The sequence below is a fragment of the Equus przewalskii genome, chromosome 21 (assembly GCF_037783145.1).
Source record: "Equus przewalskii isolate Varuska chromosome 21, EquPr2, whole genome shotgun sequence".
NCBI lineage: Eukaryota > Metazoa > Chordata > Mammalia > Perissodactyla > Equidae > Equus > Equus przewalskii.
This window is the reverse complement of record NC_091851.1, coordinates 43,132,652-43,158,767: the sequence shown is the minus strand read 5'-3', so window position 1 is coordinate 43,158,767 and position 26,116 is coordinate 43,132,652. Positions and strand designations below refer to the sequence as shown.

The window sequence follows — 26,116 nt, the reverse complement described above, 5'->3', positions numbered from 1 at the left end:
CGTACTCATCTGACTACGTACCCTGCTCAGGTGTCTGGACATATACGCAAGGATGGTAAGTCTCTATGTGTGTGACTCCCAGCTCCCGGCTTCACTCTTCCCACTAGAGCTGTCTGTGGTAAGCCTAAGGAGAGGACGAGCAAGGGAGAGGACCTCTGAAAGCAGAAGAAGGAAGGAGGTTAAGAGTACAAGCACCCAGTGGTAGAGAAGAAGGAAAGGGCAGAGCTGCAACCGTGGGACAGACTCCACCTCCACAACAAGCTATGGCACAGACTGGCCCCCGAGGGCGACAGAGGACAGAGGCAGGGCACAGGCTGCATCCCTGAGATCAGGTCCTCTGGAGAGCCAGGAAGGACACTCGCGTTTTTCGAAATGCTACTTAGGAAGCAAACAAGATTCTTAAATGACTTTTATTTATCCCTCTGATGAAAAAGGATCAGAAAACCCAATCTGGCCTCCTATGTTTAAAAGCATTTAAAGAATGTAACCCACGACTGCCAGGATTTCACCCAGCTTTCCGAATACAAGAACTACTGTGTTCTGCCTGTCATCTGGGCCAAGTGTTTTCTGCAGTCGTCTTGTTTCGTTGTGTAAGGAGTGATTCAGTCCTGAAGAAATACTCAGAAAAGCAAAAGCCACAAGTAGTTTTCAATCTACATGCCAGAATCAACAAGAATAAAATCCTCCAGGGATGAAAGGGTAACAAAACCTGCCAAGCAACTCTGTCCACGTGATGTAAGCCGGAGCCACCATGAGACAAGCCGCTGACGGAAGCAGAGCACCACCGGGCAGGGATGCAGCCTGGACTCCCACCCGAGGAAGATGAGGCGCGGCTTTCGGTGAGTGCTTCGTTAGCCACACAGGGCTCAGGAAGGGCACGGCTGAGCAGGTGTTATTATTAAAGTAAAATATGTTTTCCTTTGCCTCCTGTATGGTTTTAAAATAGAAATATTGGCATATCAGTAATATTGTAAAATGCAGATGTAGCAGGCATCTTTTTCTCTCAAAAATAGTCCACATTTTTCATTTAAGCCAAAGAAAATAAAAGTGGAATATTGTCAAGGATGAGATCAATTGGATTTTTAAATTTAAATGTCAACATGCGTTCATTTCTCACATGGGAGATAAAACCTAAATCAGCCTCCAGGCCACGTGCAAATCCTCAGTTCTCGTCTTGCGCCAATAATAAAAACGTGTATTTTGTTGTGGTTATTTTGAGAAGATAGCCTAAAACGAAGTTTTCCTCTTCATATCAAAGTGGCCGAAAAAATGTATACACATCTTAGGAATAAACACGTTGTGATTAAGACATCTACTGGACAGTGGTGGAATTCAAAATCAGTCTAAGTAATACTACAAGCTCAAACAGTTCAAGAAAAAACTGTGTTGACTTGTCGGGTGCTTTGGACATCATTCTGAGCCCAGAGGCAACAAAAACAATGACACAAAATGTTCCCTGCTGTGGACAGCTATAGCCAATTTTTTAGGACAAACATACAGTAAATGGAAAGAGCACCGACATTCACGGTCTCGGGGTCACGCTACTCCAGGGGGCTGGCGAGCACTAAGCAACCCAAACCCACTCAAGCCCTGAGTACCTCCATTGGCTCCTGTACCCTGTCCCAGTGTCCCTGTGAGGCAGGCACTATCACACGCCTCATCCATAATCCGGAAAACGGAGAATAAATTGTTTAATCTGGTTAAGCTAATGTTAATGCTCTAAACAGTAATATTCTAGAATATACGGCAACATATTTTAAGTTCACCTTTAAAGATACCCTTTCATTATCTGTTTACTCACAGGAGTTACCTTTTTTCAAAAAAACAAAGTATAAAAGATTCAGCAAAAAGAGCTCGTTTATATGGGATGTCAACTCCCCCCAAAAGTCTTTATGACAAATTCCACCCATCATGACAAATTCACAATGACTGCCCTGCACGAAGGGTCCCGGGGAACACACGATACCAGCCCATAGTGCTGGCTTTTCTTTCTGGCTGTTAAGACTTGTGTGTGTGTGTGGGGGGGGGGGGGAGCAGAAAAATAAAGAAGTAAGAAGAAAAGAAGAAAAACATACTCACAGGCTCTAACAATTAGGACAGCAATGTGTTTTGAAACGCCTTGGAACTATATGCTTGCACAAAAAATAAAATGTAAAATAACTCCACTCTGAGAACTATAATTGGAAATCATTTGTTACTATATAGATTCTGGCACCACAAAAAGGAAAAAAATTCAAACACCATCCTCACCTGTAACTTTAGTAATTTTTTCTGCTGAAAGATATTCTACAGTATCTCTTAGATGTCACATGCCTTCAGTCAACTGCACGTACCATCCTCAGAACATTCTTCACTGTCGGAAGCTCTTGGCTCCTACTGCCCACTGCACAGCCCTGAATGATGCTGCCCACCCAAGGGGCAGAGCCAGAGGACTGCAAGGTCACGAAGTATCCCCAGGCCACGAAAGACACACTGCACATTTGATGAGCTGCATATTCCCCACACCTGGAAAACGCCACTTACATTGCTTGGAAATTAATTTAATGACAGAAAGTCACATGTTTAATAATTACACTTTCATTATGACTATAAAAGTTGACTTCACGTTACAGAAACCAAACAACAACAACAAATCATCAAGAATCGAGGCCAGGAAGTGTCTGCAAAACTGAAAATGGTGCTCTTCACTACTTAAAAAGGAAAAACTGCCAGGCCCTCGTTTCCTGTGGGAATTGCCACACTACCCACTAGATGTTACGTTACAGCAACAGCAAGAACTATTTCCACTCGACAGCAGAGGAATCTCCCAAGGCTTCAGGAATGAGGCTGGCTCGACTACCGTGAGAAGCTTGTACAGAAACAGTGACCATAAGGCTGAAGTGCTGGTGCCCCTAGTTCTCACTCAACACGGCACTCTAGTGCGCACCGGCGTCTGAAGGCACAGTGACCCTGAGCCGGGAGGAAGATGCACCAAGAGAACCAGGGGCGGCAAGGCGGCTGATGAACACACAGCCAAGCTCACGAGCCTGCCTCTAGACGAGGGAGGGAAGACACTTAGCCCACGCACTACCCCGAAGGACAGCACGCTACACACGGGACCCATTTTCATTTAATTATTATAAACTACTGAAAATACCCAATCCCCTGGGCTCGCCACAGGGTACGTTTACATGGGGTGTAATGTGTCAGTGAAGTGGGGCTAACATTTCTGTGATGAGACCAGAATGTTTTACTTTGACCATAAGCTTAAAAATGAAAACCAAGATGAAAAACCAATTTCTCCAAAAGCTCCTTCCCATACTAAGGCTATAATACAGAAGAAAGTGTAAGAAGGTATTTCCCTCCCACTGCATTTCTGTTTTCATGATACAGGTTTTGTTTATTTTAGAGGCCAGATATGAAAGGTGTTAATTATGACAGTTTCGTGTTTATAAAAAGTATTACGTAATTTATAAAAACGTCTTTAAAATTATGCCATAATGTTTTAAGTTTGGAGCAATCAACAAACATTCACTGAACCAACATAAAACATTGTAATGTGGCATATTTGGCAATGGCTTTTTATTTTTGAAGCATGATGGGCAAAAAGAAACTATATAATGAAAACAAATACATTTAAAAATCCACAATCAGCATTTATAGTTTTTACTAGCTCAAAGTTTGAGAACACAGGGATAACTCAAAATACTGCCTGGTTAAAGCTTCATCCACACAGCATTTGTGAAAATGACATGGAAAGGCAAGGGACTAATGTCAAATCTGAGACAGAACACTGGTCAGAAGTAAATGGGCTTTTTAAAAATAGGAAGTAGGAACAGGCGACGATAAGACTCTTTACAGAAACCAAGAGTCAGGATTCATAAACAAGAAAGAAATCATTACTAACAATATAGACAAAAATTTTCCCTGATCAATTTTCTTCCCTAAATTCCAAAGGGTGATCCTTGCACACAGTGAGAATTAAGTAAAACACCTTTGGTCACTTTTTGCTTCTGCTACACCTACTCATGCATCTCTGTAGAGCTTGAGAGAGGCAACTAAATTGTTATTGAATAATTTTATTAGATATCTTATTTTTAATCACTGGAGCCTTCTCTGAAAACAACTCATAAACTCATTTCAACAAGCTGAATTACGTGATCACAAAATTTCTCTTGATTTGTTGCCTCCTTTACTGGAAAGATTTATTCTCATAACATGATACAATTATAACGGCATAAAATGAACTCTAAATAATGCAGAAGAGGATAGTACCTATGTCCAAAATAAGTATTAGAGATTTTTTTATCTGCTAAAATAAGGGCATTAACACATGAAAACATGCTTAACATAATTAGCCAGCAGGGAAATGCAAAGTAAAACCATAATGAATTATTACCACTACACACCTACTAGAATGGTTAAAATTTAAAAATCTGACCACACCAAAGGCTGGTGAGGATATAGAGTAAACGGAACTCTCATTACTGCTGGGAGGAGCGTAAGATGGTACAACCACTTAGGAAAACGGTTTGGCAGTTTCTTTTTTTTTTTTTTTCAAGATTGGCCCTGAGCTAACATCTGTTGCCAACCTTTTTTTCTTTTCCTTCTTCTACTTCCCAAAGCCCCCCAGTACATAGTTGTATATTCTAGTTGTAGGTCCTTCTAGTTCTGCTATGTGGGACGCCGCCTCAGTACGGCTTGATGAGTGGTGCCATGTCTATGCCCAGGATCTGAACTGGTGAAACCCTGAGCTGCAGAGGCAGAGTGTGCCAACTTAATGACTCAGCCATGGGGCTGGTCCCAGTTTAGCACTTTCTTAAGAGTTAAACATACAGCTATATATGAGCCAGCCAATTCACTCTTACGTATTTACCCCCAGAAAAACAAAAACATAGGTCCATACAAAGACTTGTACACAAACGCTTATAGCATCTTGTGATATCCCCAAACTGGGAACAACTTCAATGTCCATCAGTAGTGAATGGATCAACAAATTGTGGCATGCCCATATGATGGAATACTGCTCAGCAATAAAAAGGAAAAAAGAGGTGATAACTGGTGACGTGGATGAAATCTCAAAATCAATATCCTAAGTGAAGAAAGCCAGGCAAAAAAGTACATAGTGAATGATTCCACTTAGATAAAACTACAGCATGTGCCAACTAATCCATAGTGACAGAGAGCATATCGGCGACTGCCCAGAGACAAGGGCGGAAGGAGGATGGAGTAAAAGCGGCACAGGAAAACTTCCGAGGATAAGGGAAACGCTAACTATCGCGACTGTGGTGATGGTCTCAGCGGTGTGTACATACATAAACCTGATCGAATTACACACTTTAAATACGTATGCTCAATAAAGCTGAGGGGGTGGGGAAAGAGCCACACACCCTAACTTCTGTCTGTTGTTCTTTCAGGAAGCTTAAAGGCACACATCTCAAACCATGGGACTAAGAAGGCGCCTGGAGCTCAAAACATGAGCCAGCTGCGAGTCACAAGGCCGGGACTTCTCGTGTGCACGGCCATCTGCATCTTCATCTTTCTTTATTTAAGGAATCCAGCTCCCGAGGAACCAGAGGAGGAACCCACCTACCCAGCAGTAGTGGAGTGTGGCTTTTATCCAGAGGAACTGTGTTCAGCTTTATTTGATGGGAAAGGGGCAGCCCCCCAAGTTGCAAAATTTTGTAAAAACCCTCACAGAGCTGAAATACTTGCTCATTTACACACACCACGAAACTGCTCCAGGATTTCCCAGGAGTTGCATTTCATAACCAGACCCCTGTCTGCAGAAGAGGGCAATTTCTCCTTGGCATATATTATAACTGTTCATAAGGAGCTGGCTATGTTCGTGCGGCTTCTCAGAGCTATTTATGTACCTCAAAATGTTTACTGTATTCATGTCGATAAAAAGGCCCCAAAGAAGTACAAGACTGCTGTGCAAACCCTGGTTAATTGTTTTGAAAATATTTTTATGTCATCAAAGACAGAGAAAGTGGCTTACACTGGCTTTCCCAGACTAAAGGCAGATATTAATTGTATGAAAGATCTAGTCCATTCCAAATTTCAATGGAACTACGTCATTAATCTTGGTGGACAAGACTTTCCAATCAAAACCAACAAAGAAATTATCCACTACATCAGGAGCAAATGGAACGATAAAAATATCACTCCTGGAGTAATCCAACCACCGAACACTAAATCCAAGACAAGTCAAAGTCATCCCGAACTCGCCCCTGAAGGAAGTATCTATGTCTCTCCCAATCAAAGATTCAAACATGAACCGCCCCGTAACTTAACAATTTATTTTGGAAGCGCTTACTACGTACTAACGAGGAAATTTGTAGAGTTTGCACTGACTGACATCCGTGCAAAAGACATGCTTCAGTGGTCCAAAGACATCCACAGCCCAGAGCGACATTACTGGGTGACTCTGAACCGACTGAAAGGTAAGACAACCCAGCAAGACCGCGTCTGTTCAGATCAGAGTGGCAGCAGGAGAAGCTTATGCTTAACTGCAGTCTCTCCTTCAGCTGTCTTGCCGTGGCTTGGGGAACAGCTCCAGGTTCCACTGGGGAGTGCAGGACGGCGTTTGATTCCAGGGGCCTGATGCTTGCTGAGTGCCACATGCCCAAGCCAACCTGGCTGCTTTTCTTCCCTCTCCAAACAAATACCAGAATTTCACTTCTCCTCAAATAGAGCCTTTCGAAAATTCTGAGCACAAATCTTGGGAAAGTTCTTCATTTCTTCATTCACTTACTAAATATGACTGGATACCTACTGGTGCCAGGCATTGTGTTAGGGGCTCTTTAAGAACAGAAAATATTAAGAGTAGTCATTTTTTTGGTGGCAAATATGATACCTCAGATAGGTTCTCTGAGAGGCAGAGGGAACTCTGATGCCCTCCTTTAAGTGGACTTATTCCCTTTGTATAAAGCTGACCAGCTCCTACAGGGAAGGTGGCTTCAAGCCTTAAGAGCTCAGCTAATCAGTCCAGGGGGCAGTATGAATGATGAAGCTAGCAAAAATCCATCAGGACCTTCTTATAATCTCTCATATCCTTTGAAAATCCTATTTTCAAGTCACCTCAGAGGGCTGTTAGCAGAGAAAACACAATCCCAAGAAACTCTGTACAATCGCGAAGAGCACCTGTAAACACTGAGTGCGTGCCCAGGGCCAGAGAGAGGGATGAAAAGCGAAACCTAAGCACAAAGATGGAACGTAAGACCTTGTTTGACCCCAATGCCAGTGCCAGGGGAGCACACAGCACCCGCCCCGAGCCTAGCATCAGACGATAACTAAACATTTTAAACGAGGCTGGACTTGCCCTCGGTCTTTCTCACTGATTCCGGTGTCTAGAAGTGGAAATGACAATGCAGAAGAACTTGTTCTAAAAGAACTGAGCAGCTGGATTCCACACTGTCTCCTTGTTTTGTTTTCTCCCTTAGATGCTCCGGGTGCCACACCAAACGCTGGCTGGGAAGGAAACATTCGAGCCATTAAATGGAGAAGCGAGGAGGGAAATGTTCACGATGGATGTAAAGGTAAAAACAAAACCAAAACAAGCCCTTAAATTACAAAACCTATCCAGCTGCTGCCTGGGCAACGGTGGGAAGACCGACCGCCACGTTTACAGCAATCCGCAATTAGTGATGACCCTATCAGCAGCTGCCCAGTTTAAAACACTTCTAATTCTAATATCCAGACAGAAAAGTGCACACATCTTAAGTATTTGGGTTAATAAATTTTCACAAAGCAAACACACAAAAGGGCTGCAACTTTTAAAGTTTTAAGATAACAATACACAAGCTAGCTGGTTTTTTCCACCTGCTCCTAGAACTCAAAGTCAAACATTTACCAATAACAAGCTGTGTCTCCCTGGGGCTCTCTGTCAGCAGAGACGACTGAACAACACAGGCACCTGCCCCAGCTGCTCAGGAGTTCCTGCTGAAGGACCGTCTTTTGGCTTTGCCCTCAGGAGACTCTCCTTGAGGAACTGTGAATTTTTTTGCCCCTTTGTCTGGTGTCCCAAAGGTTTTAGTTACCAGGACAATACACAAAAGCAAGATTTGGGGTGGGGGAGAGCAGTGTCCCTCTTGTGTGAAGAGTCTGGAAGAGAACTGGCTGACTGCAGAGGAGTTCGCAGGCACATCAGTTTTGGGGAAAATACCCACGGGGTCGAAGAGCTAGAACTTGGCTCCTGGGGAGCTATTCATGCCTACGCTCCCGGGGCTGGCTCTCCCCACCCACCGGACCCCCAGTTTGGAGATGGCTGCTGGAGAGGAGCAGACAGTATCCGGGAGAAAAAGATGGATGATGAACAACTCACAGCACACGAGTCCAGCAGGGAGATGCGCGGATGCTCTAGGAGGATTCACGGAAAGGAAAGCAGAGGGTACCTGACCTGGAGGGGGCTGGAAAGTGTGGTGGACAGAGAAAGCAGGAAGACTAGGGCAAACCCTACGTGAAGGGTTTAGGTATGGTCCTCACGTTTGAATACAGATTAGATATGCAAAATAAACTAGGTTCATCCAGTCCTTGAGCTGTTTAAAAGACTCACCTAAAACAAACAGGTTGTAGACAAATAAAAAATGTAAAATCCAACACCAGAATAGTTCAAAATAGTTCATGTGCACAGCCATCCTCCTGACAGGTACTGGGTCAGAAGGGCAAGAATAATTTTCTAGTATCTTAAAAAGGTAGATATGATTCAATTAGGGAGACAGTCACATAGTAAGAAGGTAACAGTTAAACAAGACGCTAACAAACCACCTTGGCCTTTCTTTGGAAAGCAGGTGTGCATTGTCATTACACACCAGGGTTGACGGGACTAGTCAATAAATGCTCATAGGAGGGGGCTCAGATTCTGTCTGAAAACACAATTCCCTTAGGCGCACAAACAGTATAGGAAGTCATGAAGGGTTGCTGCTATCAATAATAAAGTAATGATTCAGAATTATTATAGTGGCAAACAATATTTCAATAACGTTTGCAAAAAACCCAAGTTACTCTAATTCTTAAAAATCATCATTCCCTAAAAGTAAACACTTCAGAAAGTTCTTGCCATCTCGAGGTTCAGTGTGCAAACTGTTGCCCCAGTAAAGCGGTAACACAGCCAGCCATGGCCAGCATTTAGAATCAGCCCCCGGCCCAGGCCAGGCCGTCAAACTGGAGCCTGGCTCTGGGCCTGCAGTCAAGCATCACGACAATTCTCAGGTGGAAACTGTTATTAGTCACACTTCACAGATGAGGAACCCCAGGCTCAGAGAAGTGAGGTTGCTCCCAAAGTCACAGAAAGTAGCACAAGAAGTGACAGAGCTGGGTCTCAAAGCAGGCACAGCTCCTGGCGCCACTGCACTGGGCGAGCTTATGGCACAGCTCTGCACACGGAGTGACAGCCATCCCATTACTATCAGCCACAAAGAGTTTGTTTATTTTTAATCACTAAAAGAGCATTAACACAATGCTCTGAAATGTTTCATTTGTTTGTGTCCCTTTTGGTTCAAATCCATATGTATATAAATTTATCCAGTTATGATGGTGCAGCGGATTCTGTTTGCACCACGTCCTTTTTCACACTGCTTGTCTCCATACGTATATTTTTCAACTGGTTAAATGTAATTCTATTGTATGACACGGTACCAAGAATGCCTGTCAGTTAAAAAGATTTCATTCTGGTAACAGCTGCCACGTACACAATGCTTACCATGAGCCCCTTCTAGCCCCTTCCGAGAGAACGTCTGCTCAGCAGGGGAAAGGTCCTTCTGATTGTTTTCAGTTTTACAAACAACACTGGACATTTTTGTGCACACAGTTCCACCCCCTTTTCATAATATTTCCTTAAGATAGGCTTTTAGCAGGAGGATTACTGGGCTGGCCTGGGGAGAGAGCCGGGTCTCACACACAAGCTGAGAGCGAGCTTCTCTGCAAACTGCAGGCGATGAGGGAAACCACGCCCAGTGTTGCTGGGAGGATTAAGAGGGAGAGAGTTGGAAGAGCCAGGCACAGTGCCAGGCACATACAAGGCGCTACTGAGTGCCTCTCAAGGGAATCCAGTCAGCACTGGATTCTAACCATACCTCCGATTTTAACTACTTCTCTCTGTATCAAACACTCATCTGCAAAACCAAGGAAAGCTGGAAGCAATGACTTACTAAAACCAACACAAAACTTAGGAACGATCCACAACCAAGGAAAACACTTAAAAGTTGATGGAACTTCGAAGCTATCAGACTTCAGATTTACCCGGCACATGGGCGCGCTACTGCATCTCCCTCGTGCTCATGGCTGGCTAAAATTCCACAGTATTCACCTAAAGGAGCCCTTAAACATTTCAGAGAGCACTAACAGAAAGACAGAGAACTTCTCTCCCATCACAAATTCAAAATTCATCACAAAAGCCCGGTCAACGCAATCATGGAAATCACGTTTAAGGTGAACTCCCGCGAGGCAGAGAGGCCTCACAGACCCCTTAGGAGAAGGGTGCCGCGTCTGTGCGTGAAGGTCAACTGACAAGGAAGCAGCAGCTAAGTGTGCGTTTCTCTTTGCAGGCCACTATGCCCAGGAGAGCTGTGTGTATGGCCCAGGAGACTTGCCGTGGATCATTCAATCACCTTCTTTGTTTGCCAACAAAGTCGACCCTTCAACAGACCCTCTTGTGGTGACGTGCTTGGAGAGGTGGCACAGACTTAAAGTCCTACAGCAGGCAGAGGTTCCTGTGGAAGCACACTGGCATTTTCAACAGGAGAGTCACTTTAATACGAGACTGAACCGCTGAGCTGCAAGTTACAAAGAGCATCCGCTTTCTTGTTGGTATCATTCTGTTTCCCCGACTTGCAATAAGAGAACATTCAACCAAAGAAGAAAAAACGGGAAAATCATTCCTTGATAGAAATTAGTCCTAATATGAATTTAGAAACATGTTATTGACAAGACTATGCTATTGATCACAGGCCACTTTTATAGCTTTGAGAGAGAAATCACAAGAGAAAAAGTAACTCAAGGTACTGCTGGTGACATACTGAAAAGCCACCTGGAAGGCTGCCTGCTTCAGTAAGAAGTTGCTAAAAATCAAAATTCTCCAAACACTTAGATCCAGGCTCAAGTTAGAATAAGAACACATCTTGTTTTGAAGCAATTTAACACAGAACAAGACTCCCACTGAAAATGAAAATATGCTTATCTAAAACAGTCCTCTGTGGCTGGGAACAATGTAACTTTGTTCTGGTAATCCTAGAAAAACACACAAGAGTTTACTTCCTTTGGGCAAAGTGAAATTAATCTGGAGTTGAAACACAACTTCTTAAAAGGCGCCTCGAAGCTCTGCAGCGGGCAGCGCAGTCTAGCAGCACTTTCGGAGATGATGGCAATGTTCCACGTCTGTACTGTCAATACCGACCACGACCACTCGTGACTTTGGGGCACTGGAAATGTGGCTAGTGCAACCAATTAAGTGAATCTTAACTTTTAGTTAATTTAAACCTTTCTTAACTAACTGAAATTTAAATAGTCACATGTGACTGGTGGTTACCATGCTGAACAGCATGGGTCAAAGGCATGAATGGTCTTAATTCTCTCTTCTCACAGATCCAGGTCTGTAAAAAGTCCATGACTTTGATGTTTCATTGAGGACTTTATATAATATTCTCTTTCTCTAAAAGAGTCTGTGGCATCACACGAGACTGAAAATGTATGACCATTAAATAGCACAAGATAAAGTAACTAAAATAAGGAAAAGCAGGAACCACAGGAGAGGACACTAAAGAAATAAATGTATAATTCAAAGGCAAAGTGTAACAACTCAGTAAACTGAAGCTTCCCAAACACAGAAACGGAATCAAATCCCCTTCGAGTCCATGAAAATAGCCCTTGAAAAGCATCAAGCTGACCAGACGGAAAAGAGGCTTTGAAAGCAGATCCCACAAACCAAACTTACGCTAACCACAGAATATTAGCATCTTTGTTTAAACAACATTTCTTCCTCAAAGATATGTAATTCTAACGAAAGCACACACCGAAAACGTTAAGACTGCCAAAGAGAAGAACACACGAGCCCCAGGACAGCACTGCTTTTCTCCACATTTTGATGGGCAGACAGTGCTCACGGGTGGTGCTAACTGGCCACGTTCGGACTGGAGGTTCAGAAAGCTTGATTCACTACGGCTGTGTCCCCTGTATTTTATAACAACTCACCAGCAAGTAAGTGCAAACCCCATTAAAAAAAGGGAAGAAGCTTAAATCTTTTCATGTTACTTGAAACACAAGCCTGCCTTCACTCCATTTCAATGTCAATCCATAGTACAGTCATATTACCATGAAAAGGGTCCTAATAAGAGTGTCTACTTAATAGATTTGCTATGAAGACGAGCACTTAGAATAATGTCCGACACTTTTCACCAATGAGGAAACCGAGGCACAGGGTGACGATGGGACAGCCCCAGGACCACGTGGCTAAGAAGGTGGAGCTGGGATTTGGACCCAGGCAGGCAGTGTGGCCCCAGCGTGCAAGCCTCTACTATACCACCTTACCCAACACAAAGAAGGACCAATTCAAACGTACACCTGCCCTCAAAAGGCTCAAACGTCCTAACGGAAGAGGCTACCTCAACAAATCTTTTCACTAACAGATAAAACAGAAATAATAGAAGTAACTTAAAGGCATGGTGGCGTGGAGCAGCAAGGGATTCGGGAAGTACGGGCTGGTTTCAGTGGAGTGTCAGGGAGGCAGGGACGGGGGAGGCTGTGAGGCAGGTAGCTGCCATGAATGGGACAGGCCAGGAGAAAGCAGCAGCCTTGGGCAGCATCAGGACCAACAAGAAGAAGCCGCTGCTCACTCTGCTCTGAGTCCCTCCACTGTGCTCATTTGTAAAGTAAAACAACAAAAATAAACCATATGTAAAAAATGTCTGAAATACACTGCCGTGGACCACGTCTTAAAGGCGACATATTAATAGGGACTTGAGATAATTTCTTTAATTCTTTGGGAACAGAAACTTCTTGCTAACATGTAGAGTCTACGGTTCAATTTTTCTATTACATTTTCTTTCAAGTAAAAGTTTAAGGCTGCCTGTGCCGTATGTTATGCAATTCCCTGAGGGTTAATATTCACAGACATAAAGATGGCAGAAAGCTAAATAATAACCTGAAGGAGGCCAGGGCCTGAAAATCAGAATTCGCTGACCACTTCTGAAGATACCCCCCTCCCTTCCCTAACTTATTTTCTCCCCTTCTACTCCACCCCTCCATGAAAAAAACAAAAGACACCCACTATGAGAGTGAATTTTTGTTTTACTTCTGATTTTAAAACATTCACATACCCCACTCAGCCTAAATAATGAATAATCACAAAGCCTAAATAAATGAAGCTGGCAAGCCAGCAAGTCACATGCCACCGATCATCCTTCTAATATCTAGATCAGTGGCTCTCAAACTCGATTATGCAGATAAATCCCCTGGGGATCTTGTTAAAATGCAGATTCTGATTCCTGGGTCGGGGGAGGGGCCTGGGAGTCTGCATTTCTCAAAAAGAGAAAACAAAAACCTGCCAGGTGATGCCGATATTGCAGGCCCATGAGACACACTGTGACTAACAAGCACATCGTTTACTTTGCAACCTGTAATTACTCTAATGTCTGTCTTCTTATTGCAAGAAGGAAAGAACACAGTAGGGAATACAATTAATTTTTTGGCTAGTGATTTGTTTATAGTGAAAACAAAAAAACCTAGCAACTACACCTCTTTGGACCCTGTTTACTGAAATCCAGGGTGCACACCATGTTTCAGAGTCCAGAACCAGAGGAATTTTGAACCCCCGAGTCTCTTCTAGTGAACTGACAGTCCAAATGCAGCCGGAACTAGAGTAACAAGTAGAGAAAATGTGCACCCTAAGAATCACTGAGGTTCCTGACATTGTTCTCATGACATTGGTTTCTCTAAATTTCAGACATTACCTAAAAAATGAAAATGTTTGTTTTAGACTTTGACCCTGTAGCTTTATCTCACTTCCTTCACATTTTCATGATACACTACAGTTCCTGAAACTGCACCATCATTCTTCCTTTTGGTAGTTTGGCAGAAATGGGTGGTATTCACCTCTTCTTCCTGGGCATCCAGCTAGACTACATTTCCCAGGCTTCCTTGCAGTTAGGTGTGGTCACATACTGAGTTCCGGCCAATGGAATGTGACCAGAGTGATGGACAGCACATCCAGGCCTGGCCCATAAAAACATCACACGCTAGATACTCCCTTCTCTGCTCCTATCAGTCAACTGAATGGAGAATACTCCAAAAACCAGAAGAGGTCAGAGCGACAAGACAGCAGGAACCTGAGTCCTTGAACTTTCCTTGGAAGGAAGTTGCCCAGCCAGGAACTTGCACTGTATTAGCCACTGGAATTTGGGGGCTGCTTGTTACAGCACTTGGCCAACCATGATTGATTATACTTAGTACTACCAGGCTTTAGAGACTTTAAATTAGAAGTATGAGTTCGACTCCTGATAACAGTACACAAATTTGTCATTTATTTCCTCATTTAAAAATGTTACCGTTTGGAATCTTGGATTTAAAAGGAAAGCATCCAAGAATTCACTATAATTTCCTCATTTTACATATTAGAATCTAAAGCCCAGAGGGGTGAAGCGATATTCCCAAACCAGTGCTGGTGTGAGAGCCAAAACTGACATACACCAGGCCCTCGATATTGGTTGCATGAACGAATGAATAAATGACTCCTACTCAAGTGTGCCACTGTCCCATGCTCCATGATTTTCTAAAGTGTATAGTGTCATCAGTTGAATTGTGCTCCCCTCCCCCACCAAATTAATATGCCGAAGTCCTAGCTCCCAGTACATCAGATTGGGACCTTCTTTGGAAATCAGGTCTCTGCAGATGTAATTAGTTAAGATGTGGTCACTAGGGTGGGCCCTAATCCAGTATGACTGGTGTCCTTACGAAAAGGGAAATTTGGACACAGAGACAGACGCCATGGAGGGAGGACGATGTGAAGAGACACAGGGAAAAGAAGGCCGTCTGCAAGTCCTGGAAAGAGGGCTGGAGAGATCCTTCCTTCACAGCCCTCAGAAGAAACCAACCCTGCCGACGCTGCGATTTCAAACTTCCGGCCTCCAGAACTGTGAGACAATAAATGTCTAAGTCCCCCAGTTTGTGGTACCTTGTTATGGCAGCCCTAGCAGACGAATACATAGAGTAGTGACCCTAGCTATGCAAAGGCAATTTTTATGTAGATTATAGTAGTGACAAGTGCTCATTATCTTGCTCTTCTGGCAACAGATTTATTTGAAGAAAATTTTCTCCCGGAGTTATTCCTGAATGACAGCCAGTGTCCTGTCTTGACTGCAGGTCTCAAGAGCCACGGCAGCCACCATCAGGAGAGGGAGGAGCCAGCGCTTCTGGTCCTCACCTGGTGTCTGCTTCAACTTGTTCAACCCCGCCCGATGCAGACAGTTCCCCTTTCCTCCTGCCTCCTTCCCTTCAAGGCACAGACTTTCAAAAGTTCACTAGTGCTCAGTAAGATTTCCCAAGCACCAACAAAATGATTCTAGAACTCTCTTGCAATGTTGCATTCCATGAAATAAAATCAACTTCTCCATAAAGCTCTGTCCAGACAGCCCTGTTTTGCTGCAAGTGTGTCAACCTGGTTACTACCATGGATGTCTGACGTGAGCCTATGCAAAGGACAATTGCACGCCAATCTAAGAGACGGTTACCATTATGGGTAGAAGGAAAAAAAGTCTGATTGCTTTAGATCATGAGTCCCCCGAAGCTGGCTGCTCATCAGAACAATTCTGGGAACTCTTAAATACAAGTAGAAGTCCACAGGGCTTTACACCAACCCTGAAGATGGTGACCGAGTGGGTCTGAGATGGGGAACGGGAACTTGAGCCACTGTGGCAATTCTGGTCTGGGAACCACGGATTTAGGTCAGCTGGCTTCCGCAATAAATTTCAGCTTCACGTCCCGCCTTCTCATATTTATATTCTTTCAAGTAGACTGCCTGAGCATCCTTAAAAATGTGTCTGACACTTAAACAACATCTTCTATATTGTGTCTTAAAACACACACACATCTGAATACAGAGCACTTGTGCAAAGTTCCTTTCTCGCTCGTAGGAATCCCATGCCAACTGAGGTCCCTCTCCTTCCCAAAGCTTTTCGTATAGGCTCCTTTGCCGCACCTGCTGTCAAAGTCTTGATCTTGTTCAGTCTTCTCTCTGTCATCTTGCACAGGTCCACATGTTTATGCTCCCAAAGCACTCTGCTGTTGCAAAGGCATCAATGGCTCCCTACTGCACTCCCACCTGGACCCGCTCCGTGGCTGGGCACTCAAAGTTTCCGCCACACAGTCAGACGCACCTTGCGCTCCCATCTCCGTAGACTGCCTGGGTGCCTCCTCCCCCGAATGCTGCTGCTGCTCCTCCTCCTCCTCTTCTCAACACCCTCCACCTCTTCCACCTGCTCCCCTCCCCCACAACACACGCCATCACTTACAACTGTCTCACAAACTTCAGGCATTCTCCTGCCAACTGTAGTCAGTATCTTAATATTTTTCTTTAAACCTACATATTGTTTCTACTTAAATTTACTCTCAAAGTTAACTTTATATTCCTACCATAAATATAAAAACAGGAACCATTGCTATAAAAGTAACCATAAAAATACAGAGAACACAAAACAGTCTTGCTAAACTCTGCGTATAAGGTCCACTCTCTTTTAGGAGCTCAGTGAGTGTCAGAGAGGTGTTATAAAGCTTTACTAGGGCCAAATGGAGACTTTCTCCTCAAGGCAGGCAGCCGGTCTGAAGGAAAGCCAAAGCAGGAGTGACTATCTTGCTGTCTGGTGTCTTGTAGAGATGTTGGTGTCCTGTCCATGGACCACCCCACATCTGCACCCCCACCACCAGCAGTCGTGTCCCAACCTCTGGGAAAGGCTGACTGATGAGAATCACGCTCTGCCTTCGAGGCTCCTTTATGAAGCCACTTCTCACCAGGACAGTCAAAAGAAAGTTCTCCAGCTCCTGAACTCCAATAACATCTTTACCATGCACCTGGGACCTGGCCTCAGAAAACAAAGTGGAATATGGTTTCTATGTAACATGATTTTGGCAGGACTGCAGTCTCCTTGAGTGCACGGACTGTGTCATCTACATTCTGCTTTCCTTGGAACACCTATAACATCATCTTTAACACAGGATGTAAGAAACACTGGTGAATACATGACACAAATCAATTCCTGAATGCATTCGTTGAATTCTGTAAAAGCTTAATGAGACAGATTCCAAATTCTATGATGGCTTTATTCATAATCCCCCCGAGCTGGAAACAACTCCATGCTCCTTACTGACTTCTTCACCACCAATGGCCTTTTGCCTATCTCTGAGTCCCAAACAAACGGATTCACCCAGTTTGGCTTCATGTCTGGCTTCTTTTACAGAGGGATCATTTCGAAACTAAAGTACATCCTGCCCAGCTTAAAGCTGCCTTCGGGCTTCCCACTACTATTATAATAAAATCTGCAAGCCCCAGTGTGGCCACCTGGGCCCTGCGTGAAGTGACCCTTGCCTAACCCTTCAATTTCATCTACTTCTCCTCTCCTGTCCCCATCCTCCACCACACTTTCTGTTCCTTGAACTAGCCAAGTCCTCTGTCACTTCTGAGGTTTTGCTCAAGCTCTGCTTAGCTGGCTCCTTTGCACCCTTTAGGTCTTGGCTCAAACTTCCAGAGGCGCCTTGGCTGACCACCACCAAGGCAGTCTCTCTGCCCCCCGGTCCATCATCCTCTCGTTTCTTTCCTACCACTTGTCACAATCGATAGTGCCTTGCTCAGTTATTGTCTATTTCTCCAACTGGAACGTGAGTTCCATGAAGGCAGGGGCTGTATCAATCTCATCCGCCATGATATCCCACCATACAGTGCCTAGGACAGGGGCTGGCTCATAACAGTCATTCAGTGAAGGCTGGTGAATGAAGAATAATTTACAACAGGGAGAAACAGTACAGGTAGGCCTAATGAAATTCAAGCAGAGTTAATATGGGTGAAAATACAGACAGGAGTTGTTGGCATCCATGACATTTAACTAAATGCCAGGCTTTCTGTGGGCCAGCAGAACACCAAAGACACAAACACTCTGGGCTACAGCAACAACACTGTGAAAGCCAAGTCATCAGTATTTCCTGCATGTGAGCTGAGCAGGTGAGCTCTTACATTAACTTATCTGTTCACTCATGTGAGTATTTACTGAGGACAGGTGACATGCCCTGGAGAGAATAAGCCCTGGAGGTATGAGATGGACAAGTCTTGCTCCCTGTGCTCAAAAACTCACAGGTGGGACACAGAGGATTTTTAGGGTAGTGAAAATACTCTGTAAGATACCATAGGATGGATAACTGTCATCGTATATTTGTCCAAACCCACAGAACATACAACACCAAGAGTGAACTCTGAAGTAAACTAGACATTTGGATGATGATGATGACGTCTTACCGTAGGTTCACCAATTCTAACAAATATACCACTCTGTGGGGGTGTTGATAATGGGGGAGGCTGTGCACGTGTAGGGGCAGAACGTAGATGGGCAATCTCTGTACTTTCCTCTTAATTTTGCTGTGAACATAAAACTTCTCTAAAAAAATAAAGTCTTATTAAAAAAAAGAAGAAAAAAACCTCTCACAGTCCAGTGGGGAAACCAACATACAAATACCAATTACATTCTGCCGAGATGCATGGGATAACAAGGTGCGCAGGGAACGGGGAAGAGGTTTAGCAGCCAAGGTTCACAGGGAAGTGAGCCCTCTGGAACCAAGGTTCACAGGGAGCAGGAGCCCTCCAGGCTGGCAGGTCAGGCAAGAGGAACAGGCACAGGGAAGCAATCACTCTGCAACTAAGTTCACAGGGAGCAGGAGCCCTCCAGGCTGGCAGGTCAGGGGAGCGGCCCCAGCTGGGGGTGAGCTGGACAGGCGGGGACATGTCACAAGAGGTAGTTTGAGCCTGTACTTCCAGTGGTGACGAGCTGTAGGAGGGTTTTAAGCAGAGAAACTACTAATTAGATCCGTGTTTCAGAAAGAATTGAAAGATGTTGAAACGACACATGGAGGGAAGGACACTAAATCATCTGATCTCCTCACTTACTGAGAAGGAACACACGACACGTGTAAACAACTCACTGTGTGACAAACTTCCGCTTTTATCTCTCTCAAGGCTCGTTCAGAAAACACGCAACCACAGCACCGCAGGAAGCAAAACCTGGAGAAACGAGCAATTATGGAGAAGGACAAATAACAATTTTTAAATCGTTACCCAGATTATCAATGAACATTTGTTCAATTTACACAAAGGCCAAGAACCACAAAGAGACAAATGGGCCATTGAGGCCATTACAAAAAAAATCAGTATGTCCAAAATAAATATATATATTGACATTAAAACCACCAACATAGGCCATAGTCCTATTCCTACCCCCTTGCAATAATCCTTTCGAATAAGGTCTGTCCTATAAATAAAAATAGATACATTAAAAAAGAAACACTACAAACAAAAAGTCAAGGACAGAATAGGAACTCAGGGAGAAGATATTTTAAATACACATGAGATTAAGAGTTTATGAGTATTCAAAGAGGTGTTAAAAAGCAATAATGGGGCTGGCCCCAGGGCCCAGTGCTTAAGTGCTCGAGCTCCACTTCAGCAGCCCAGGGTTTCACCGGTTCAGATCCTGGGCGTGGACCTAGCACCGCTCATCAAGCCAAGCTGATGGGGTGTCCCACATGCCACAATAAGAAGGACCCAGAACTAAAATATACAACTATGTACTCGGAGGCTTTAAGGAGAAGAAAGAAAGAAAAAAAAGATTGGCAACAGATGTTAGCTCAGGGCCAATCTTGAAAAAAAAGAAAAGCAATAATAAACATTAAATAGAAAAATGGGCAAAGGACATTAACATAGAGTTCACAAAAGAAATACAAATGGCCAAAATATATAAAAGATGTGTAACCTCAACTGTTAATTAAAGAAATGCATTTCAAAACAATGACATGTAATGCTTTCCCTATCAGGCAATAATGAAAGAGCCTAGAAGAACCCAGTTGGAAACTAAGGAAACAGGCCCATCTGTTGGTGGGTGAGTACAACACGGGGGGACAACCTGGCGGTATCAAGCAAAGCATCACTTTCAGAATTCCTCTATAGAAACATGCCCCCAAGTCCGCAAACCCGCAAACACTTATGAAGCTGTGTAGTACAGCGCTGTCCGTAACAAGGAAAAAGGGGAAATCACCTAAATGTTCACCAATAGGGGAATGGGTAAACAAATTATGTATAGCTACTAAAAACAATAAGGTAAATCTGTATATAAGGTCATGAAAACATGTTCAAATTAGACAAAGAAGTAGGGAAAAAAAGAGGTTTCAAAATATGTATAACATGATCCCACAACTGTGGGAAGATGCGCATTTTATATTTCTCTTTGCAGAGGTGGAGGGGAGTGTGGTGTGTGTGCCGGTGTGTGTGTGTGTGTGGGTGGGGGGAGCATTCAACACCAAACAACTAATAATGCTACCACCAGAGGCCAGGACTGGGGGAAAAGGGCAAAAAGCACTTTCACAGTTTTACTTTATGTATCCCTATAAAAACACCACAATAGGTATTTTCTCCAGTTTCCCAGGGAGTATAATGGATACAAATTGCCCTAACAAAAATCCAATTAACAACATTGTCCTAAATTCATTAAATGTTGTTTAGGATCAAAAAAGATTTCTATTTTACTGATGCTTACTAATTATTAGAATTTAGAAAATTGTTTTTCTTTAAACAAAGGCCCAGTGTTTTTATTATACTAGTAATTTATTTCTATTTTTCGATAAATTTAAATCTTTATCATACAAACTTTACTAAATATACAAACTAACCTCCAAATCAATTTTCTAGTGCAGAGGCCCTATTTTTTTTCTTGAGGCAGATTAGCCCTGAGCTAACATCTGCTGCCAATCTGCCTCTTTTTGCTGAGGAAGACTGGCCCTGAGCTAACATCCGTGCCCATCTTCCTCCACCTTATATGTGGGATGCCTGCCACAGCATGGCTTGCCAAGTGGTGCCATGTCTGCACCCAGGATCCAAACCAGCGAACCCCAGGCCGCCGAAGCGGAATGTGTGCACTTAACGGCTGCGCCACCAGGTCGGCCCTGCAGAGGCCCTATTAATAGCAGGAGGTCAAAGCCAAAACAGGCAAAACTCACTTAACTGGGAAGAGAAAAAGGGGAAGAGACTAACCAGAAAATGAACGGGAAAACACTAGGAGAAGCCATGTCACAGCAAGAGGCTACAGGTAACCCCTGCTCAAGACCCCAGAGTTCAGTTTCTACTAAGTTCCTCTTTTGCGATAAGCTATGGTTTTCTTAAAAAGAAGCAGGAAGTCAGACACAAAAGGTCACATACGGTGATTCTATTCATAGGAAATATCTGGAATAGGTAAATCCATAGAGACAGAAAGCAGACCAGTGGTCACCAGGGGTTGGGGGAAGGGGAGAATGGGTAGGCGGTTTTCTTGTGGGGTGAGGAAAGTATTTTGGAACTGGATGGAGGTGGTGATTGCACAACATTGTGAGTACTAAAAACCACTGAAATGTACACTTTAAAATGCTTAGTTTTATGTTATGACTTTCATCTCAAAATAGTATGTGCACACCCACACACACGCAAGTAGGACAAGGTTAGGAACATGAATCTGTTCCCTAGAATATTTCCTGCTTGACCCAAATGGTGAACTTAGCTTTTTATTTTTTATTTTATTTTTTTTTAAGATTTTATTTTTTCCTTTTTCTCCCCAAAGCCCCGCGGTACATAGTTGTATATTCTTCACTGTGGGTCCTTCTAGTTGTGGCATGTGGGACGCTGCCTCAGCGTGGTTTGATAAGCAGTGCCATGTCCGCGCCCGGGATTCGAACCAATGAAACACTGGGCCGCCTGCAGCGGAGCTTGCGAACTTAACCCCTCGGCCACGGGGCCAGCCCCCTAGCTTTTTATTTTTATTTACTTTTGTTTTCTCAGCTTTATTGAGGTCTAACTGACAAATCGGAAGTGTATGTACTTAAGGTGTACAACTTGATAATTTGACAGACCTATACACTGTGAAATGATCATCGCCATCAAGCCAATGAACATATCCTTCACCTCACATAGTTACCACTAAATGGTGAACTTTGAGAGAGGCCTAGAAGACTTACATTCACACTATTTGAAGAGCATAATCTTTAAAAGCACACAGTCCTTGGGCCTTAAATTTTACTTCTCTCCAAACCCATAAGGCCACAGTTATTCCACTGGAGAGCCTGTGCTTCGTCTCTCTGGTGTAGCGTGCCACACACCGCACACATGTCTGTTAAATGAGTGTGTACAAATGTGCCAGAGTAATGTGGTTGTTTACTGCTCAAAGTTCTTACTTACTTGAGATGCTTTTCCCCCCACTTTCTTGAATTGAAAATAGTAAAAAAAAAAAAATGCTACCTTTCAACATGTGGTATGTTAGATGGAAGTTTCTAGAGGACAGTCTATTAAAGATACTTCTAATGGTGTGAAAAGGGTTTAAAGCTTTTGCTTAGCAAGACATCCTATAAAAAGGTACCTACTAACCCATTCAACATTTGTATTTTTTTAAGGGGAAAAATATACAGGTCACTTACATTTGCCATATAAATTTCAACCTAAAATTTCTGGTGCCCTAGCCAGAGGATTCGTTAGCTACAAATCAAAAGCAAGTTATCATTATCAGCTGGACCTTTTGCTGAGTGACAGACCATCCACTCTGTACCATTGTTTTGTTGCATAGTTTCTGGCAATTATAAGGAAATAGGCTTTGTCTGATGGAAAACATTTGTCCTTTGCTTTCTTTCCCATAGGAAAAGATCAAATAACCCAACTTGTCTCATAAGTGTCACATGAGAAATTTTTAAGTCCCTCTTTACTTGAGGTTCTCAAGAAACTACAGAACACTCAAGAACAGAAGGCCACAGACAACAAAGTTGAGTGGCCTTCAATGCCAGAGTACAAAAAGGGAATGAATGTGGTCTGGCGAGGAGCAGCCTCTAAGACACTACCCATACCAAAGGGTATCTTACAGAAGCGCATGTGATTACAAGCTAGGGCACAAATCCCAACAATACTAGCATCATTTCACCAGATTCCACATCCACTACTGACCTGTGTCGGCCATTCATCTCCAAGCCCACAACAGGGCAGATGAATCGTGCCCGCTGGAGGTCATCGTGTTTGTCACCTTTGGTGTTTCCTTTATCTCCTTCCCAGGCGGGATTATCAGAAAGCCTTAGTTCTGTCACATTCTGTGAAAAAACATCAATATTTTAAGAATTCAAGGGCCGGCCTGGTGGCACAGTGGTTAAGTTCATACACTCTGCTTCTGTGGCCCTGGGTTGGTGGGTTTGGATCCCGGGCGTGGACCTACACACTGCTCATCAAACCATGCCATGGAGGTATCCCATATACAAAACAGAGGAAGAATGGCACAGATGTTAGCTCGGGGCCAATCTTCTTCACAAAACAAACAAACAAAAAAGCATATATGTCAGGGCTGGCCCTGTGGCCGAGTGGTTAAGTTCGCACGCTCCGCTTTGGCAGCCCACGGTTTCACCAGTTCGGACCCTGGGCACAGATATGGCGCCGCTCGTGAGGCCATGCTGAGGCAGCATCCCACATGCTACAACTAGAAGGACCCACAACTAAAATATACAACTATGTACTGGGAGAATTTGGGGAGAAAAAAGCAGAAAGAAAAAAAATGATTGGTAATAGCTGTTAGCTCAGGTGCCAATCTTAAAAAAAAAAAAAGAATTCATCTGATAAATGGATAATCCTTAGCCTTAGTAACCACCCAAATCAACAGAAAGATTGCTATTCTAGTACCTTCCTATCCAAACCTCTAGTTCCTAGCTACTTTCCTTTGGCCATCAATTAATATGGATATAAAATTAAAAATAAATTGTGATAGGAACAAGATTTTGAAAATACACTGACCAGTAAATAAATTAATTTCTATTTTGCAAACATTTTACTATATAAGGAAAAGTAACTTCTGACATCAAAAAAACATTACTCCACTAAGAGAAAGCTTTGTACTAATTCCATGCAGAAAGGAATGCTTGCTTTTTTTCTTTTTTAAATAAACTCATTAATTGCTTAAGCTGTTTGGTTTCTTTTTGAAGATTGGCCCTGAGCTAACATCTGTTATCAATCTTCCTCGTGGTTTTTTTCCCTACCCAAAGGCCCAGGACATAGTTGTATATCCTGCTTCTAGGTCATTCTAGTTCTTCTATGTGGGATGCCATCACAGCATGACTTTACCAGCGGTCTGTAGGTCCACACCCAGAATCCGAACCAGTGAATTCCGGGATGCTGAAGCGGAGCGCACGAACTTAACCACTCAGCCACAGGGCCGGCCCCCAGGAATGCCTTCTTTACCTGCTGATGAATCCTCACGGAGGCTGCTTCATATTATCAACCATCTGTGTTTAATAGTTGAATAGACAGTAAAATCTGTGAGGCCACAGCCTAATGAGTCCAAGGCAAACTATTAGCCAGAGAATACTATCATATTCCAAGATCTGGCCATTCAGGTTTATAAAAACTCAACTTCCTGGGGCCGGTCCCGTGGCCGAGTGGTTAAAGTTCACGTGCTCCACTTCAGCAGCCCAGGGTTTTGCCGGTTCGGATCCTGGGCATGGACATGGCACTGCTCGTCAGGTCACGCTGAGGCGGCGTCCCACATAGCACAACCAGAGGAACTCACAACTAGAACTCACAACTAGAATATACAACTAGAATATACAATGAGGAGCTTTGGGGAGAAGGAGAAGAAGGGAAAAAAAAGATTGGCAACAGCTATTAGCGCAGGTGCCAATTAAAAAAAAAAAATTCAACTTCACAAGGAGTTCGACTTAGCCCTCTTTTAGCATTTGAGGCATTTCTTCACATTTAACCCCATCATTCTGATTTCAGAACTCTGGAGAGCAGCTGAGTGCCTCAAAAGGAAAGCCACCATGCACACCGTCAGCTTCCCCGCTGACAGCTGGCATGTGTCTCGAGTTCTCAGCTCAGAGCATTTGTGGACTAATCACTGACAGCAATGATCATCTACATTTGCGTTACTTTCAGTCCTTTTGTCTTTACAGTTCCAACCTCTTGCAAGTTTTTTTGCATTAAAATTAAAAGTTCAAGCACATACACTGAATATTGTTTTTAGTATAGAATTATATAAATTAATTTCAATGATAATCACACTTGTGAGGTAAGATAATTACGCTACCATGGGTTTTCAGGAGCAAATTCTCTTCCAAAAGTAAAAGATGACGGTCATTTCTACAGCACTACCATTAGCTGCATTTCAGAATTACCAGTTTGCCTGAAATGTCTCCTATAATTACCCAAGAATTCAAACAAAAAGCTTAATAATAAATAAAAAAGAAAATAATGCAAATAATAAAAAGGAAAGAAAAACCCCAAAGCCTTAGACCAGGAGTCCTGGGCTCTGGTTCCGGGTCAAGCAGCTCATGACCCAGCCGTGTGGCCTCAGTGAGTCATTTACGCGAGCGTTCTCACCTGTGAGATGAAGTGTTTGACAAGCTTGATGGTTCCCAAATTCTTCACTACTTTTCTAATTCTTCTCCTATTAACCAGATTTGAAAGATTTTGTCCTCTCAACTAACTTCCTTTATTAAAAAACTTGTTTTTACACTTTTATCAAAGAACTATAATCAGCAGGTGATGACCACAATGGTTTAATAGTAATCTACCTATAAAATTCTCTAATTTTATACAAGTGTCTTCCAAATTAACAAGTAAGTAGCTGAGTTTTAACTACAAAAATAATGTCTCCTGGGGCCGGGTCCAGTGGCATAGGGGTTAAATTCACACGCTCTGCTGCAGTGGCCTGGGTTCACTGGTTCGGATCCTGGATACAGACCTATATACCTCTCCTCAAGCCATGCTGTGGCAGGCATCCCACGTATAAAATAGAGGAAGACAGGCACAGATGTTAGCTCAGGGATAATCTTCCTCAGCAAAGAGAGGAGGATTGGTGGAGGATGTTAGCTCAGGGCTAATCTTCCTCAAAATTTAAATAAATAA

General features: G+C 43.4%; 2 protein-coding genes across 5 annotated transcripts in view; one reads left to right on the top strand and one right to left on the bottom strand.

Annotated features, from left to right (window-relative positions):
- The window catches only part of RTF2 (replication termination factor 2), a 40,620-nt gene that overhangs the window by 9,665 nt on the left and 4,839 nt on the right, over window positions 1-26,116 (bottom strand). For both annotated transcript variants that reach the window (XM_070589617.1, XM_070589618.1), the window contains exons 4-5: window positions 23,177-23,316; window positions 19,153-19,231 (exon numbers count right to left, since the gene is read on the bottom strand). In XM_070589617.1, the coding sequence (XP_070445718.1) occupies window positions 19,153-19,231; window positions 23,177-23,316 (219 nt within the window). The remainder of the gene's footprint in view (window positions 1-19,152; window positions 19,232-23,176; window positions 23,317-26,116) is intronic.
- LOC103561023 (beta-1,3-galactosyl-O-glycosyl-glycoprotein beta-1,6-N-acetylglucosaminyltransferase 7) lies at window positions 719-25,210 on the top strand. Of its 3 annotated transcripts, XM_070589616.1 has the most exons (5): window positions 719-839; window positions 5,397-6,425; window positions 7,425-7,520; window positions 20,038-20,102; window positions 24,989-25,210. In XM_070589616.1, the coding sequence occupies exons 2-4, from the start codon at window positions 5,456-5,458 to the stop codon at window positions 20,055-20,057; spliced, it is 1,086 nt and encodes a 361-aa protein (XP_070445717.1). In that variant the 5' UTR covers window positions 719-839; window positions 5,397-5,455; the 3' UTR covers window positions 20,058-20,102; window positions 24,989-25,210. The 3 variants fall into 3 exon arrangements, with proteins under 3 accessions (XP_070445717.1, XP_070445716.1, XP_008533631.2); XM_070589615.1 differs by lacking the exons at window positions 20,038-20,102; window positions 24,989-25,210 and adding an exon at window positions 15,334-15,587; XM_008535409.2 differs by lacking the exons at window positions 20,038-20,102; window positions 24,989-25,210 and adding an exon at window positions 10,527-14,717.

Excerpts from the sequence above, each read along its gene's own strand:
- LOC103561023 (XM_008535409.2), top strand. The coding sequence starts at position 5,456 with ATGAGCCAGCTGCGAGTCACAAGGCCGGGACTTCTCGTGTGCACGGCC. Across the intron at positions 6,426-7,424 it reads GACTCTGAACCGACTGAAAG|ATGCTCCGGGTGCCACACCA; the intron begins GTAAGACAACCC and ends TTTCTCCCTTAG. Across the intron at positions 7,521-10,526 it reads TGTTCACGATGGATGTAAAG|GCCACTATGCCCAGGAGAGC; the intron begins GTAAAAACAAAA and ends TTCTCTTTGCAG.